The 19804-nt window shown below is 34.6% G+C and overlaps 1 protein-coding gene across 1 annotated transcript in view; it reads left to right on the top strand.

Annotated features, from left to right (window-relative positions):
- Positions 1-1428: 1428 nt before the first annotated feature.
- The window catches only part of LOC123526124 (uncharacterized), an 80633-nt gene continuing 62257 nt past the window's right edge, over positions 1429-19804 (top strand). Inside the window, exons 1-4 of the mRNA XM_045305140.2 lie at positions 1429-1549; positions 14062-14099; positions 14367-14407; positions 18923-19018. Coding sequence (XP_045161075.2) covers positions 1451-1549; positions 14062-14099; positions 14367-14407; positions 18923-19018 — 274 coding nt within the window. The 5' untranslated portion in view covers positions 1429-1450. The remainder of the gene's footprint in view (positions 1550-14061; positions 14100-14366; positions 14408-18922; positions 19019-19804) is intronic.

Raw genomic sequence — 19804 nt, 5'->3', positions numbered from 1 at the left:
TGTACGGGGTTCTCCCGACTAACAAAAATTCTGCGAGCTCATAGGAAACTCACATTTTCACAGAGTTCCCGAGTCCTCTACGAGTTCAAAAATCCGCACGACTGCTGGTACGGGTCAACGATGTCCGTACGGACGCTTTGCGAGTTTGCCAAAATTCGACTGAAAACCTACTCGTACGGAGCTCGTAGCGTTCTTGTGACAGGGGTATTACTGATTACTAATTTTATACTCGTAGAGCCGTGAAAGTATAGTTAGTAGAGTTAGCTAAAGGGCGATCACTAAATATCTTCCAGTAAATCTAGTTAAACTTGAGCATATGGTAGGTTCTATAAGATGTCCTGCATCCGAATATTAATATAATTTGCACAATTGTTTCCTATATCTAGAATACCGTTTCCAAAGATTCGATAGAAATTCAGGTTTTAAACATCTATCGTCCATACCACAAATAAGTAAAACCTTAACGTCCTCGCACCGTATCTATAAAATATGAAATGTACAGATTTCAGTATTGTATATCGCAAAAAAAAGGACGTACTTGTAATTATTTATGTCCCTGAAAATAATAAACAAAATATATTAGAAAAAGATGAAGAACGGGAATTATTTTTTATTTAGCGGTGCATATGCTAATTCGGCCGACAGCTCACTAACTTAATTATAGGACCATGCAGTACTACGTATCCGTGCAGTATTAATTTTACAAAGTAATAAAACACGCACGTAATGTGTGTGTGTGTGTGTGTGTGTGTGTGTGTGTGTGTGTGTGTGTGAGTGGGTGGGGGGGTGATGGGTGGGGTCTTCGTTCTTATTTTAATATACATTGTATATATACGTGGTGTTATTGATATGATAATTTTAAGTTTTTTTGTCTAAATCTCTCTTTCTCTCTTTACCTCCACTCTAGTGGATTGCCTTACAGTCGATGTTTAATAAAGGGTATGTAGGTTGTGTTTTAGAGTCATATTGAAACAATTTAATTAGATCATACGGCAACTTTTCGAGCTTTTGTTGGTAGAGACAGACTGCACGTGCTACTAATGGCATTGTTTTAGGCATGGTTGACTTCACCATATAAAGCGATAATCTGTCAAAAAATAAAATTAAATCAATTTGTGGCGTGTTTGTTACTAGAGAAATATAAGGATGTCACTTATGTAAATTAACCTTCATATATATGTTTATATCTATATACACGGCTGTTAAAAAATCAGTTTATGTTATTGCTTGTTACCAGCAAAATGTTCACACAAAACAAAGAAACATAAATTATAGCTATTTAAACAAAAATAGTATACAAATTGATATGACCATATATTATGCCAACGGCAGCGCCATATATAAACCGAGACTCTGTACCGGTACGACACAAAAAGTACAGATATGGTACGTAATAAGACAGAATTTTTACAACGCAAAAGTCCTTGACCTTCAGCGGAAATTCCCAACAATGTCAGCTGTAGCTGGGAAATCCCTCGGTCAATTATTTGCAAATAACAGACACATTGCGCAAAATAATGTGAAACGCATCGCAAGGAAAGTGTCAAATGTAAGTTATTGTACAAATGTGACTGTTACATATTACTTAGTTAGATGCATTTTGGTGGAAATCTCTGTAAATATTTTTTTGGTTAGCAGTCACGTTTCTGAGCGGCGAGGCCAAAGGTTAATATTTAGGACACCAGTGAATGTTAATTTTTTTTTAATTTCTTGTATAGTATTAATTAATGATGTTCTATAGACCGCATACTTTTGGAATTTGCATGCATGCTTGATTGCCCAGAGGTGGATGATTGATCAGGAGGGGATGCACCCCTTGTTTAGTCGGAATCTTGGACGTTTCGACCCAAAGACATTTCGACCCCAAGACATTTCAACCCCAAAATTTAATTTTCTTGGACAATTCGACCCCAAAGACATTTCGACCCCTCAGAAATAGTTGTATGTTTTCATTTTTTATTTCTTCCATTTTGCATATTTTAGAAAATATTAATATATCCTTTGATCATCTGTTTTGACGCTCATGAGTTTTGACGCCCTTATATTGTCACGTAATAAACTCCGGTGACAAAGGAATAGTAAACAACACTTTGAAAGTCAACAGATTTTATTTAAAGTTCAACCCAGGTTCTTAACGGAAAAGTGGGACGCACTGACAATGATAGCTAACCCATAACTAATAGTCTATTCAGTTCGGTTCCCCGTGCCGTTCTCAACGGTTCTCCTTTCTCTTTGTTAATCAGAGTTATATAGGAAATATACCCAAGAGCATTGTTGGTAATTAGCTATCATGTCCGAGCGTTATTACAAATATGGTGATACAACATTCTGCAGACTGCTGAATCTGCATGAAACAGCAATGTATAATGGAAATATGCCAGCGTCCAGTTGGCTACCTGTATGCCTGGTACAGAGAAGAACTGTACTCTGTTAACCTTAGGATAAGAAATATACAATTATACATGTGTATGAAACAGAGAGAACAATATTTCGGCGAGGCAATATTTTAGAATACTGAACTGTTTCTATATTACTTTATGACTATGTCCTGAACGGCCATTACATTACAATTTCCTTTCTTTCTTCTCTTTAAAATAAAATAATAATTTAAGTATGAACATGTCATAATAATAAAGTAAAGCTTAAGTGGCCATTACATTACAAATTCCTTTCTTTCTTCTCTTTAAAATAAAATAATAATTTAAGTATGAACATGTCATAATAATAAAGTAACAGGCCTACAATAATAAAATAGTAGGCCATTACATTACAATTTCCTTTCTTTCTTCCCTTTAGAATAATATAATAGTTTAAGTATGAACATGTCATAATAATAAAGTAACAGGCCCACAATAATAAAATAATAGGCCATTACATTACAATTTCCTTTCTTTCTTCCGAAGGGAAAAAAATCAAAAAAAAAAAAAAATCCTTTAACGATTGTAATTTAGACTGTACTTATGATGTATAAAAAATACTTATAGAGAATATGATCTGGATTACCAAAAAAAAAATTACGTATAAAATACTTCTTTGTATATCCTAATTTCTTAATATATTCTCTTATCTTGACTCCTTTCTTTCTTCTACATTCAACAGAGCAGAAAAGATGGTATCAGCAATATTATGTCTGAAATATCACACCATGATCGTATAGGAATTGTGATTACGCATATTTGTTATGTTATTATTATTTTATTTCAGTCTCATCCATTTACATAAATTGTAAAACATATAAACATTAAAAATCATACAATGTGAATGGCCACTCTCTAAGAGTTACAAGAGACTATAGATAATTACTGATATGAGATAATTACATATATATTATACAAATACAACAATTAGTATGTTGTATAAGGTCATAAGAGGCGCTTCCTGTCAACTGACTAAATACGGATGAGTGGACAAATGAGAGGGTGGACAGGAATGAGTGAGTGAGAGTGGGTGGGTGAGTGGGTGAGTGAAACAGCAGATTGATGAGTGCATGAGTGGATGAATGAATGCTGCATGTGTGTCTAAGTGTGTGGGCGGATGAATGAACAAGAGCTGTCCATAAGACAGCGCGCTCGACTTTTCTCAGTGCGTGACTCTGAATTAGAGCTTTGCCAGTGAAAAGGACATAACTCTGTCAAAATTCAGATCAGAGGTAAGGGAATTGTGTCTCCTGGTGTAGACTTTGATAGTAAATAACTATTTTGAGTTTCAAGTCAAAAGCTTTAATAGTAACAGAGATATTTGACTTTATCAAAAATTAGACACAAAAATCTAAGGTAAGAAGGGACATAATTCTGTCAAAATTCAAATCAGAGTTATGGGGATTGTTTCTCCTGGTGTAGACTTTGATGGTAAACAAATATTTTAAGTTTCAAGTCAAAACCTTTGATAGTAACGGAGATAATTAATTTTGTCAAAACTTTAACCAAATATTCTAAGTTAAAAGGGGCCTAATTCTGTCAAAATTCAAACCAGAGTTATGTGAATTGTGTCTCCTGGTGTAGATTTTGATAGTAAAAAACCATTTTAAGTTTCAAGTCAAAAACTTTAATAGTAACAGAGATATTTGTAAGCATAATGAAGAAAATACATAGATAACAACACTTCTAAAGATAATATCTTATGAACGTCTGTGAATTAATGCGAAATGCATACCTGGTAATTGCAGTTAATTAATGACAGAATACGTTATGATAACATGAACAAATAATGTCTTTATTCATTCGGTATCTTTGATGTTGTTAGTTTGTTATACACAACATCTCCTGTATGGAGAAATCAAAGTCACTAGTTCACGAAAAAAAAAATATATACGTAGGTGTTTGTCACAATTAAAACGCACTTCTAAAAAGTAAATGTAAGTTCGTCTACACAGCGACTGCATGTTTGTATGAAAAGTAAACGCACTTCTAAAAAAAGTAAATGTTAATTCCGTGATGATTCCAGGACTGTAAGGCAACGCACTTCTAAAAAGTAAATGTAAGTTCGTCTACACAACGACCGTATGTTTGTATGAAAAGTTAAACGCACTTCTAAAAAAAAAGTAATTGTTAATTCCGTGATGATTCCAGGACTGTAAGGCAACGCACTTCTAATAAGTAAATGTTAATTCCGTTTACACAACGACTGCATGTTTGTATGGAAAAAAAACAAAACATGTCACTATGCCTGGAGAATAAATATATATGACATCAAACGCACTTCTAAAAAGTAAATGTTAATTCCATGTTCACGATGATTCTAGGATTGTACAACTGACTTGTAATAATTAAATGTAATTTTTGTTTACGTAACATCTCCCGTATTTTATGCAATGAAGGTACGATTCAACTAAAAAAAATGTGTGTATATATGTATGTCACATGTTACACTAAAATCGGTATGTAAATGAATTTAATCCAACGCGTTTAAATCAGGACACCATCCTGGAGGTCCATGTGCATAGTTCAAAGGATTGACAGTAAAGTCATGTAGTTCCCGCATGCCCCCTTGGCAAGTTATCCAGGGGTGTAGTTCACATGTACTGGATGTATGCGTGTTGCTGGCTTCAGCTGCCAGCTGTTTTTTTTTTAAAAAAACTTTCTTCTGTGTTAGCGTTGTTCAATATTACATGTGTAGCGTCGAGGTTGGCTGTAGCATACAGAGTGCGTAGGTCTACGCCCCTGCCTTCTCCATATCATATATTTGTACTCTTTGTATGAAGTGGTAAACACACTATGTATCATAAAACAAAGAGTCAATTGCCTCCAGATATAGAAGTAATAAAAGTTCTGCATGATTAGTGTACGTATTTTATGTAATATGATTGCACAAAAGTTCTGTAGGATTTATGTATGAAAAGTTCTATATATGCACGCTTCTTCTACCGTTTTTGCTTTTAACTGTGCGATTTCCACGGTATCAAAGTATACATTTTGCTTGGGACTGTCCAATTTTCACAGTATCAAAGATACGTACTGGCAGGATTTGTATCAATATCATCGGAGAAATAAAACGTTTGATGTCCATACTATTCAAGTTTGAATGCAATAAGTTAAAAAAACAGTTTTTAAAAGAGGTCATTGTCACTGAGGAACAGATTTCTCATCACATTCATTTTCGAATTTATGAAGTTACCATCTGTAAAAACTGTATCACTGGAGCTAAAATTTTATAAAATGTCCAAAATATCGTATTTAGCAAGTTATTTCTTCTTCAATGTGTTTCACCAGAATATTACAATATATGTAATCTTATGTTGTGTCATTAGGGTAAATTATGACTGTCACAATATATATTTCTTGTGAGTTTACATGTAATATCTCCTTTGGCAACATTCTGACAACCGTTTATAATACACACTATCTCAGTTCTTAGGGTGTACTGCTTACGTTACCTAGCCTAAATCTTCATGTATTTTGCAAGCATGACTTACTTAAATTTTCAACTTTTCCAAAAAGAAATGAAAGAAAGGATGTACCTAGCATAAATATGTGTACTGTATTATATTAAAATACAAGACTGGAGTCAATTAACATTTAGATAGGAAAACAATCTTACATCCGATACTTACAATTGATGGTTAACCAAAAGTAATTGAAAAATGACAAGCCTGGATGAGTTGACAAGCCGTGCCTATGGCGTAACTTGAGAAACGAAAACAGATCTATTTTGCTCAAATACAACATATACTAGTCTAAGAGTACACCTCTATGCCTCTATATTCACAACGCTATCAATGCGTCTATTTCTCAGATTGAGTGCCGACGTAAACACTCGGATGCGTCACTCGCGCACACCAAATACCTTGGTCACTATACATGGCCGATATGCCATTCTACTACACTGGAGTCCCCTATTCCAGAATTCATGTCATAAAAAAAAAATATATAAAAAACTATACTGAGGGAGTAAAACAGTTTGTTTACTCCACACCCCTGTATGGGTGTCCTCATATTTTCAGCAAAATAGACCGTCCTGCCTCAGGAAGCCTTCAGACTGGATACTAATGTAACCCTTTGTCCACTGATGATCAAAATCAACAAGCTATCATTTTTTCACATTAACAAACCAAGAGAATGCACAAAATGAATGCATTCCAAAACCCAATGTACCAAAACACAACATTTCTATGTAGATAACCAGCTGTCCTTAAAATAGACTTTACACTTCGTTTTCCAGTTTGCAATTCAAATATTGTACCAAGTATCCTTATTTTCATTACAACAGACAACCGTATGTACATTTGACCTCCGACGAAATGAAACTTTGTTCACGAATGACCAAAGAAAATGAAATGACATGCGGTAAAACCGGTACATATATTAACAAATACATTTCTTGCAGTGAATCCAATAAAACCATATCAAGTTTACCAATGCCCAAACCAAGATTTCTTCATAAATAAGAGATAGCCCTAATCATTCTAAATCAATGCTACAGACAGGAGATAACCCTAATAATTTCAATACTATAGCCATACAGAACATACAGTACACAATTCCATTTATTTCTGTTCTTTTAGTTTTACTATTTTTTTTTTCTTTTTCATTTACCTGACAAAAACTGGTATCTAGTTTCTGGTATAAAACTGACAAAAACAGGGTAACAAACTGACAAATTATCTTGGTTACAACCATTGTATTATCAGTGTATTACCCTATGACATTTAGATTATTACCAGAATTGTTTAGTTATTGCCAGATATCTGACATCACTCTGGAAATACAATGACATTATATTGGTTAGTAGAAAATCCCTCCTATAGGCTATTGCTAGTGAATTGGTCGTTTATTATCAGCTGTTCTAGTTTATTTACGTCTCATCATATGTATGTCACAATAAAACATAATAAAATCTTATTAAAATACATATGCCATTCTTAACAGAATTACAAGAGACGGGTAAGCATAGCTTACTTTAATTAATATTTCTGTTATTTATACTATACATGTCATTTTATTTCTAAAACATTTTTAAAAACAACAGCTGTCAGTTGACAGCACGCACGACTATTCTCAGTGCTTGATAGTACAATATAAGCTATTAGTAAACTTTTAACAATCCAATAAACATATTCTAAGACGAAAAGGGGCCATAATTCCGTCAAAAATGCTTGATAGAGTTGTCTGCTCCTGTTTACAGACTGAGGTCATGATTGTAAACAACTATGCAAAATATGAAAGCAATATCCCAATGGACTTGGCAAATATTTGGGGTGGTACGCAAACTTTAACATTCTAATAAGCATATTCTAAGTCGAAAAGGGGCCATAATTCAGTCAAAATGCTTGATAGAGTTGTCTGCTCCTGTTTACAGACTGGGGTCATGATGGTAAACAAGTAGGTACGCAAAATATGAAAGCAATATCTCAAAGGACTTTAAAAATATTTGGGGTGGTACGCAAACATAAACATTACAATAAACATATTCTAAGTTGAAAAGGCCTAGGGGTCATAATTCAGTCAAAATGCTTGATAGAGTTGTCTGCTCATGTTTACAGAATGGGGTAAACAAGTATGCAAAATATGAAAGCAATATCTCAATGGACTGAAAATATTTGGGGTGGTTCGCAAACTTTAACATTTGTGTGACGCTCATACTAACGCCGACACCGGGGCGAGTAGGATAGCTCCCATATTCTTCGCCAAGTCGAGCTAAAAATAAAATACAATAAAAAAGATGTTGTGAACCGATCTATTTCTTGACAACTGGAAAAAGGTAATTATAAACCGAGATCCGAGAGGCGTTACCTTGGCTTTGCTTTTATAAGACAAAGGTCAACCGCCTCTTGTAGATTTCATTTATTTCCTCCTGTGATCGGACCAGCTAAAAACAACTAAAATAGTACTTTTAAAATGATTTAAAAGAAATTCATCCTGTCAAATCAAATTTGATATAAGATGTCAAATTCACAACATCCTTTTACTACCATGTACATATAAAATATGATAGTCCTACTATAAAATATACATATTATCTACAGTAGACTAACCTTCTTCTATGTTTTAACATGTTAAAGCAGGCTTTGGCTGTAAACTTAGCAATACAATGGTTTGCAAATAAAGTATTTAATTTCTCGTCATCAGATAAATTTTCAAAATTACTAACAATAGTTCTGATAGATGTATACAACTCTTCCCTAGATTGCATATAGAGTGGACAGTGTAACAATGTTTTTCATCTTCAACAAGATCAGTACAGTTAAAACAGGTTCTTTTTTGTATAGGTATGTTTTCATACCTCCCAGTTTCTAGTCGAATTGGTGCTACACCACACCTAAATAAAGCCATTGCTCTACGATAATGGAATGGTAGCCGTTGTTTTACATAATTTTCAGTCTCAAAGACGGACTTAAAGTTTCTATAAGTTCTCAACTTATTTCTACCCTTTCCTGTAACTGAAGATACTCTATCTAAAGATTTTTTCGATTTAACAATTTCTACATCAAACAATTTCTTTTCAACATTTTCTATCACTGCTTTTGTATTTACCCGTATTCCATGAAAGTAACTGTGATCCCCGAGGTTAATACTATTTAGCATTTCCCTAATTCGGAAAAAACCATTCTTACATTTGGTGCCCGATGCTGATTTAGACCAATTAAACACTTTTTTATTCAACCTTGTTTCAGGCATATTCAAAAATCTACAATATTGTCTTATAACAGTACCCCATTGTCTAACAATTAGTGGCTTCCAGCCCATCTCCCCCAGAAACGGCAGAATTTGGCGTATATTTCCCAATGGTTCAGCCATCAGATAAAATTGTGCTATTTTAGAGGCGTAAAATTTTCTTTCAAAATGTTTCCAGTATTTATATAAAAATAACCATGCAGCCAGTGAGCCAGGCTACTAAACACCTAAAATCCTGGAAGTACAGTATTGGTGTTTTGTTAAATGCTGTAGTAACAAAACATCCTAACAAAATATTAAAATATGTTTTGTTGATGTTTTGCTAGTGTTTTGTTAGTGTTTTGTTAATTATTTTTTTCGTTTGGGTGAATCTCTCTTAAACATATTAGAGTATACAATGTTTAAGTATCCAGTTATATAAACTTATCATTTAGCAATTATTAGACAAAAGAAGAGGATCTAATCTAATGAGTTTGAGTTCCATGAGTAGATAACTCTTGCAACCATGTTTCCTGACTTGGATTTTAGCACTATTGAATTCTTCAAAGTAGAATATTTTTGAGCATACCTCACAATTTCATAGATAAAACCACACAAATTTGGTACCATTTTGAAGAGTGAAACACACACTTTTATAGGAATAATATGATTATGAATTTTAGATTGACTTCGATGAAAAAAAGTGTCATCAAACAGAGGCGGTCATTCAGCCAATAGAGAATCGCCCATTTCAGGGATAATCAAAAGGTTGTTTATTTTTCTCAAAAATACAAATCAAAGGTTGATTTTATGTTGTACTGGTTTGAACTGGCAAATCAAGATAAATGAATAAGGTTCTGTGAATCAATATTTTGATTTTAGTTTTAGATATAGGTGGTGCTAATTATGCATAGAAATACAACTGTGAAAACTAGTGCTATATTCTTTGACTTAATATCTCCTGTTTGAAATGTAAACATACTGTCTCTCATTATATTCTATCTTGAAATGTTTATTTCTAATACCACAGTCATGTTTTGTCAGAAAAAGACAAATTTTAAATGGATAAAAAAAATGATAAACTAGGTGACCCCCTATTGCCAAAAGTGACTCCCTATTGGTAAATCAGACAGGTATAAATATTTCATCATAACTTCAGACATAAAAGAATGATTCAAATAAATCAAACATTTAAATGAATGCAAGCAACAGTTTTAAGTGTTAGTAAGTTTATATATCATGAAAGTCTAAACATTCTTCACTATATGCTAAAAGTTTAGATAGTGACCCGCTATTGGCGAGTTATCTGTAATTTAAGAAGAAAATTTATTATGAAAAATCAGTTTTTAAAAGAATTATATCATGTTTATATATGAATATAAAAACGTTTACTGCATTTTTTGCCAAAGCACAATTAATGTCCTATGAATATATGAGGCGTAACAAACATGTGCCTCTGATTAGTCCTGATTGGATTATCACACCTATTGATTATATCAATTAATCAGTATATTTGTAAGCACACACAAGTGACATGGGACAAATAATGTCTTACAAGCTTAAGGTAAGTGCAGTTAAATATGATAAGCTTTTATTTAATTTAAAAGCTAACAAAATTACGGCGATTGTTGTTCATCCACGAGTGAGCAAATTCCCCGTGCGCTCAACAAATTTTCAACTTCGTGTAAAAACGCTTTGTGCATTTTATTTTCCTATTGTAAATTAATTATTTATTTGAGATATGATTGAATTCTATCATAAACCCTAAAAACACGATTTATTAAAGAAACACCTGTGTACATTACAGAATCTAGGACATAGTAATTCCAAATGCACAAATTTCCAGTGCGCACGCCGATTTTCAATCATGTACAAGACGTAATGCGCAAAAGTATTTAATTTCCTTTTGAAAAATAATAATTTATGATATATATGTTTGAATTCAGACATAAATCACTTCAAAAATACAATTTGTTAAAAAAATACGGGTGTATTTCGGTTATGGTAATTTCCCGCGTGGTCGCCGAATTTCAATCTCTTATAAAATCGTTTCGCGTTAAAGAATTTTATTTATCCTTCTGAAACTTACTGCCAGTATTATTTATATTATACACGAATGATTTCTGCAATAAACCCTACAAAAATACCATTTATTAATAAAATAATGGTGTATTTCGGTAATGGAAATTTTGCGTGATCAAATGTATTTCATTTTCCTTTCGCATTTTATTCATTTATGATATGTATGATTGAATTCTTTCAAAAAAACTTCAAAAATACCTTTAACTTACAAAATACAGGTGTATCCCGGTTATGGATAATGTATTCCGGTGTATCCCGTTTTTTTAGGTGGATTCCGGTTTAATGTGTGACCGAAATCTCTTGAAGTTGCTAAAATCATACTTTTAAAATCATACTTTAAATCACGTGTATTTGCTAAAATATTTAATGTAGAAAAAAGTAATACGGCTGCCACATTTTCTTTACAGATATGAAATATGATAATAATTTTTTCCTCGTTTTTAACAGAACAGTACTCATATATTCTTATATTTTGCAGTAACGGGGATTTCGCGTTTGATATTTTACAACTGGAAGGAATGTCGTTTATAGAAAAGAAAAGAGCAGTTTGTAAAATAACAAAAATCATATTCTGTATTTTGTAAAGCAAATACTTTATGTGTGTGTCAAAATCGCTTACGAAAATAACATTAAATGCGAAAATAAGCAATGTGTTGTTTAATTTTCTATTGTTTTCTTTACATTTTCGCCGAAATTAAAGATAATGTTGACACATGTTTATAAATATCCGATGTCACCACAATCGCTTAATTGATTGTTAATTGCAATGCGCACTGCAGATAATTATACACGTGCTGTATACCAACAAACAATTAATCAAGGTGTGATAATCCAATCAAAAGATCACTTTTTTTCTGATTATGATTTTAAATATCAATGTAATGTGCATGTGTGTACATGTATTGAGAGAATAAGCGAGATGTTCTAATGAAGATAGTGACATCTTAAACTTCTTTGAGTTACATTATAATTATTTATATTTGGTTGAAATGAATAAATAAAGAGGTATTAAAGATGTGACTTTATTAAAGTTATTTTCATAATTAAAATCAGCGAAATCGGCCCGTGGTTTAAAACCCTTGTTTTTTTTTTAATATAGCCGTGTACTAAAATAGTCTTTAAGATGATTTGAAAATATAAATAAACACCAAGTATGAAAATATGTTATATAAAGGTTATTTTAAGATAGATAATCAGAACGGTTTGATCTTAAATTATTTACGTAATAAAAGCGGCTGATACATAAATCCCGTTATTTTCGTTAATAAAAAAAATTATAAGTGATGATTATTTCATTATTGTGAGATAAAAATCACTCATTTCTCATATGAAGGCAGGTACTAGGTAATAAAGTCTTTACGTAAAAAAAATCTTATTTCCGCGAAAATAACCGTATTTTAACATTTTAATTGCTAATTAAGCATTATTACATTTTGAAATTGCTCAATTATCTATAGATTAAAGCTTAATTATAATAATGACGGCATTCAAAGATGTTTTCAGGCATATCATTGAATGGGGTCGAAATGTCCAAGGAGTTGGGGTTGAAATGTCTTGGGGTCGAATTGTCTCTTGGGGCCGAAATGTCTTGCTAGCGTTTAGTCCTATATCGATATATATCTAAATAAGCCTTAATTAACATGCAAACTTTATTTTTTAATGATATTTTACGTTTTTTATTTTCAACATGCGATGAAAATATCTGAAGTCCTTTGTACGCCTCTGACATTGTGTATTGGCATACGGATCATAATTTTTGGCATATTTTATGCCGGGACGCGGCTTAATGGAAGCCCTTCCATATTTTGTCAATGCTCAGAAAAACACAAAACAAATTACTTTGAGTGTTTCAGCACAAAGTGCTTGTCCAAGGATAGTCGAACTAATCGACGTATACAATTTGTTTTATATTGTGACGGTCAAACTGCGGTGGCTGCAAAAGTCAGAAATTAAAAAGCAGCCACTCAGCGACAGTAAGCTTGTCTAGTCCAAGGAATATGAAAATAGATCCGAGTTTGATGATACGCAGTCAAAATTTACTCAAATTTACCAACAGAGCCGGGACGCAGATGATATCAGTGGTCACATTTTATTATAAAAAATACTCGCAATGAAAGTCAGCAGCTGTGGTGGATGAGAGGGTATAGGTGCTGGTTCAAAATATTGGATGCGCAGGCTGGTCTGAATCCATACTGGTTGCAAACGCATATGTTGGTTTTCTCATGGTGCCGCTGCGGCTCAATTAGTCATTAGTTAGACAAGCCGTTACCTGTAATTAAACATAATAAAACAAAGCACGTACCGCATGGATCTCGGTCTAAATCGCTTGCTGCCAGCAGGCTAAAGGTTGAAATGTGTTAAAAAGAAAAGCATATGTTAAACATAAAGCTAGTTACAGAGTTAATCGTAGTGTTTTGAGCTTTAGAAAATCATGTACATTGAGCAACTGATATCTGTGTTTGTGATGTACATGTAATCTTAAATTGATAAATTGTGTCCCTGCTAGATCTATATAGACTGTAGAATTCAGTGAGTTTGATTTAGGTTCCTAAGTGCTGATACACACAAATGAAGTAAAAAATTGCATAGTTTGGATGTACATATGCATTCTGGTACACAGTATGATAAATGGAATTGGGTATTTTACACATTTCATTGCATATATTTACGCAAATACACAGCTTAATTTTTCTTTGGCCCTGTCTGCTTTTGTGATGACTATGAGGATGGAGACTAGGACAATGGAACACATGTATGTTTAAACTCACCTGTTTGAAACAGCTGATAAGTGAAATGATTGTGCATGAATATTTATATTCAACAGTGTACCATTACATGTGTAGTAAATCTGCATATATCTGTTAAGCTTTTCCTGCATATGTCTTTTCAGGATGCTATCAGGCGAGGTATTGTGGGAATGGTTGGCAGGTATTGAGATTTCTTCACTACATTATTTATTATCAATTAATACGATTATACGAGGGATGGTCAAGAATTATTGGATTTTCTTCTGATTGTCTCATTTACGATAATGTTACATTGAAACTCATAAACATTGTACTGTAGATAAATAGTTATTATCCTATTACATACTATATGCCTGTTGCAAGGAAATGTAACTTTTGGAGTCCAACAAACTTTTTATGATTTACACACTGATAGTTAAACAGCCATGTTTCTTCTTGTAATTTTCAGGACGCCACTGGTAAGGATCAACAAAATCAGTGATGAAACAGGTATGTAAAAAAGGCAAGAAGTTGTAAAGTACAGTGAAATAATAAGGCGTAAAAAAATTGTTTGTTTCCAGTAACCCGACCTACCCTAAATTTTTGGCCCGACCCTAAATGTTTGTTTTTTTTTTCATTACTTTTTAACAAAAAGTTGCAGAACTGCACTTTTTATGCTTGAAACATGTCCAGTGATGTTAGAAATCAACTTACTGATGCTCTAAAGGCATTACCCCCTTATTTGCATTTATTTTTTGACACAAAAATAATTTCTGAAAAGTCTCCCTTAATAAAAAAAAAAAAAAAAAAAAAAAAAAAATTTCCGACCTACCTACCTTAATTTTTTTTACCATGTTACTGGAAACAAAGAATTTTTTTTAGAGCTAATCATTAATCACAAGGAGATAAGCAAAATGCATGAGCTACCAAAGGCTTTTAGCCGTCTAAACAGGGAAAGTAACAGGAAAACAGCTGGGGACTATATGATATGAGCCACACCATGAGAAAACCAACATAGTGCGTTTGCAACCAGCATTGATCCAGACCAGCCTGCACAGTCTTGTCAGGATCCAGGCTGTTTGCTTTCAAAGACTATTGCAATTAGAGAAACTGTTAGTGAACAGCATGGATCCTGACCAGACTGCCGGGATGCGCAGGCTGGTCTGGATCCATTCTGGTTGCAAATGGACTGTGTTGGTTTTCTCATGATGCAGCTCCATGAGTGAACAGTGATCCAGCAAGGCTAAATCCACTCAAGTGGAAGGCGTCATTGTAGATCAAGGTTTTGTTTTAATTACTCTATACCTCTTCCTATTTTTAGCTCACCTGTCACAAAGTGACAAGGTGAGCTTTTGTGATCGCGCGGTGTCCGTCGTCCATCCGTGCGTGCGTGCGTGCGTCCGCAAACTTTTGCTTGTGACCACTCCAGAGGTCATATTTTTCATGGGATCTTTATGAAAATTGGTCAGAATGTTCATCTTGATGATATCTAGGTCAAGTTCGAAACTGGGTCACGTGCCTTCCAAAACTAGGTCAGTAGGTCTAAAAATAGAAAAACCTTGTGACCTCTCTAGAGGCCAAATATTTCACAAGATCTTTATGAAAATTGGTCAGAATGTTCACCTTGATGAATCTAGATCAAGTTCGAACTGGGGTGCACGTCGCCATCAAACTGGTCGTAGGTCTCAAAATTTATGAAACTTGTGACCACTCCAGAGGCATATATTTTCCAAGATCTTCATGAAAATTGGTCAGAATGTTCACCTTGATGATATCTAGGTCAAGTTCGAAACTGGGTCACGTGCCTCAAAAACTAGGTCAGTAGGTCTAAAAATAGAAAAAACCTTGTGACCTCTCTAGAGGCCATATATTTCACAAGATCTTCATGAAAATTGGTCAGAATGTTCACCTTGATGATATCTAGGTCAAGTTCGAAACTGGGTCACGTGCCATGAAAAACTAGGTCAGTAGGTCAAAATAGAAAAACCTTGTGACCTCTCTAAAGGCCACATTTTCAGGATCTTATGAAAGTTGGTCTGAATGTTCATCTTGATGATATCTAGGTCAAGTTCGATATTGCATCACGTGCGGTCAAAAACTAGGTCAGTAGGTCTAAAAATAGAAAAACCTTGTGACCTCTCTAGAGGCCATATATTTCACAAGATCTTCATGAGAATTGGTCAGAACGTTCATCTTGATGATATCTAGGTCAAGTTCGAAACTGGGTCACGTGCCATGAAAAACTAGGTCAGTAGGTCAAATAATAGAAAAACCTTGTGACCTCTCTAAAGGCCACATTTTTCATGGGATCTGTATGAAAGTTGGTCTGAATGTTCATCTTGATGATATCTAGGTCAAGTTCGATATTGCATCACGTGCGGTCAAAAACTAGGTCAGTAGGTCTAAAAATAGAAAAACCTTGTGACCTCTCTAGAGGCCATATATTTCATGAGATCTTCATGAAAATTGGTCAGAGTGTTCACCTTGATGATATCTAGGTCAAGTTCGAAAGTGGGTCACATGCCTTCAAAAACTAGGTCAGTAGGTCAAATAATAGAAAAACCTTGTGACCTCTCTAGAGGCCATATTTTTTCATGGGATCTGTATGAAAGTTGATCTGAATGTTCATCTTGATGATATCTAGGTCAGTTTCGAAAGTGGGTCACGTGCCTTCAAAAACTAGGTCAGTAGGTCAAATAAAAGAAAAACCTTGTGACCTCTCTAAAGGCCATATTTTTCATGGGATCTGTATGAAAGTTGGTCTGAATGTTCATCTTGATGATATCTAGGTCAAGTTCGAAACAGGGTCATGTGCGGTCAAAAACTAGGTCAGTAGGTCTAAAATTATTAAAATCTTTTGACCTCTCTAGAGGCCATATTTTTCAGTGGATCTTCATGAAAATTGGTGAGAATGTTCACCTTGATGATATCTAGGTCAGTTTCGAAATTGGGTCATGTGCGGTCAAAAAATAGGCCAGTAGGTATAAAAATAGAAAAACCTTGTGACCTCTCAGAGGCCATATTTTTCATGAGATCTTCATGAAAATGAGAATGTTCACCTTGATGAGATCTAGGTAAAATTCAACACAGGGTCACGTACCTTCGAAAACTAGGTCAATAGGTTAAATAGTAGAAAAACCTTGTGACCTCTCTAGAGACAATATTTTTCAATGGATCTTCTTGAAAATTGGTCAGAATTTTTATCTTGATAATATCTAGGTCAGGTTCAAAACTGAGTCACATGAGCTCAAAAAATAGGTCACTATGTCAAATAATAGAAAAAATGACGTCATACTCAAAACTGGGTCATGTGGGAAGAGGTGAGCGATTCAGGACCATCATGGTCCTCTTGTTATGCCCCCCTTCAAAGAAGGAGGGGTATATTGTTTTGCAGATGTTGGTAGGTCAGTCGGTCAGTCTGTATGTACACCAATCCATTTCCGGATGATAACTCAAGAACCCTTGGGCCTAGGATCATGAAAGTTCGTACATAGGTTTGTCATCACCATCAGATGACCCCTTTTGGTTTTGAGATCTGTATGTCAAAGGTCAAGGTAACAGTGACCCTGAACAGTTAAACGGTTTCCCGATGTTAACTCAAGAATGCTTGGGCCTAGGATCATGGAAATTGATAGGGAGGTTGGTCATGGCCAGCAGATGACCCCTATTGATTTTGAGGTCAGTATGTCAAAGATCAAGGTCACGGCGACCTGGAACAGTTAAACAGTTTCCAGATGATAACTCAATATTGCTTGGGCCTTAGTCTAAGGATCGTGAAAGTTGATAGGGAGGTTGGTCATGACCAGCATATGACTCCTATTGATTTTGAGATCACAAGATTAAAGGTCAAGGTCAGTGACCAGGAACAGTAAAACAGTTCCCGGGTGATAACTCTAAAACGCTTTGGCCTAGGATCAGGAAAATTGATAAGGAGATTGACAATGACCAGCAGATGACCCCTATTGAGGTCATTAGATCAAAGTTCAAGGTCACATTGGCCAGGAACAGTTAAACGTTTTTTTAGATGATAACTTGACAGGGGTATGATTTCATGACATTTTGGCCAAGGGTCATGAAAGATGATAGAGAGGTTCATCATGACCAGCAAATGACCCCTATTGATTTTGAGGTCAGTAACCAGAAATATTTAAACCGTTTTCAGACAATTACTTGAGAACGCTTGTGCCTAGGATCATGAAACTTGATAGGGAGGTCGATCATGACCAGTTGATGACCCCTATAGATTTTGAGGTCAGTAGGTCAAAGGGCAAGGTCAGATTGACCCGGAACAGTTAACCCTTTCCGGACAGTACCTTGAGAATGCTTGGGTCTAGGATCACAAAACAAGACCACTTTTTTTGTGGTACAACATGGATGGTATCTCCAATTTTTAGGTGTATTTTGACATACTTGTACCTGTTAAGGACTTTCTGTGGACTTAGAATTTTTTTTTGAATTTCTTCCCTTTGTTGTTCCTGTCCTTTGGGCTTCCACAGTCAAGTTCTTTAAATTTTGCTCCCATCCTCTGATGTAACCATACGGGCGTATATTGCCTCACTTAGCAGAGCTCTTCATATCTGATGAGAGTTAAATTTAGAGTTTTGTGTTGCTATATATGTGAGATACCAGGTGTATTTTAGGCAGGCTTTTCATAGGTACTGAATAGATATATCAGTAAATGATGAAGTTTAACTACATAATGGAACAGACAAGATATAGATGTAGCAAATCCCAGACTTACAAGTAATGAATTTGCTGCACATCTTCTTGTGACAAAGCATTTTGTCCTCCAACGCTGATTCATAGTATTTTTGTGAATTACAGGGTTTTACTGGTACAGAATCCAGGAAAACTGGTGAGGTTAACTGTCTGTTGTTACATAAATGAAATACTGTTGAAAAACAAGTGTAAAACCCTAAACAGACAAATCTTGTTACAAAGAAAGCTGTGCTCTGAATACTAATTTGTCATTGCAACTGTGTTGTATTGCTGACATGTTGTCATTTTTGGTGTGTGTTTTTGCAGGTTGTGAAATTCTTGCCAAGGCAGAGTTCTGTAATGGTGGAGGATCTGTGAAAGACAGGGCAGCTTACTTCCTCATCAAAGATGCACAAGAGAAAGGTTTGAAGTTCTGATGGTTGCTATAGTTACCATTATTGTGAAATTGTTAAATTTCATAGACATAAAACCTTGTCATTTTTGTTGTCAAGCCTCCTTGCGGAAGCGAAGACTTAGTCATCCAAATGGCTGTTTGATGTATGTGCTTGCTTGCGTCGATCCATATTTGTTTGTCCCAACCATAACTTTGACATGCATGGAGCAATCTTGTTTATATTTGGCATGAATGTAAACGTCAGTTAGTCAGAGTGTGTTGCGCAACTGCAGGTTCCTATCACAAAGTTCAAGGTCACAGTTGGGGGTCTTGTCAGGATCCATGCTGTTCGCTTACAGTTTCTCTAATTACAGTAAGCTTTGGAAACAAACAGCAGAGATCCTGACCAGACTGTGCAGATCCATGCTGTTCGCAAATGCACTATGTTGGTTTTCTCAGGCCACGGCTCATATATACTTGTGGAGCCAATGACATTAGACTAAAAGCTTGATATTGAACTGTCATGAAATCATATCCCTGCCAAGATAGTTATATGAAATATGCAACATTTCTTTTTTATCTTCACTATAGGTAAGGGTAATGCAACCATGATATATTATGATATGGTAGGTACTATTTAGTACAAGAGCTACAATCTACAAAGTGTGGCTTCATGTTCTTTATTATACCTCTTGTGAAGAAGTTTGAGGCGGGGGTATAATAGATGTTATTTAAACAGTCAGTCATGTAGTCTAGTGTGCAAAAAAGATGTGGCGCCAACTACTTACCGTACCGTACTAATCTTTAAATGGGGT

The sequence above is a fragment of the Mercenaria mercenaria genome, chromosome 1 (assembly GCF_021730395.1).
Source record: "Mercenaria mercenaria strain notata chromosome 1, MADL_Memer_1, whole genome shotgun sequence".
Taxonomy (NCBI): Eukaryota; Metazoa; Mollusca; class Bivalvia; order Venerida; family Veneridae; genus Mercenaria; species Mercenaria mercenaria.
Note: the sequence above shows the minus strand (reverse complement) of the source record. Positions and strands in the feature narration are given on the sequence as shown.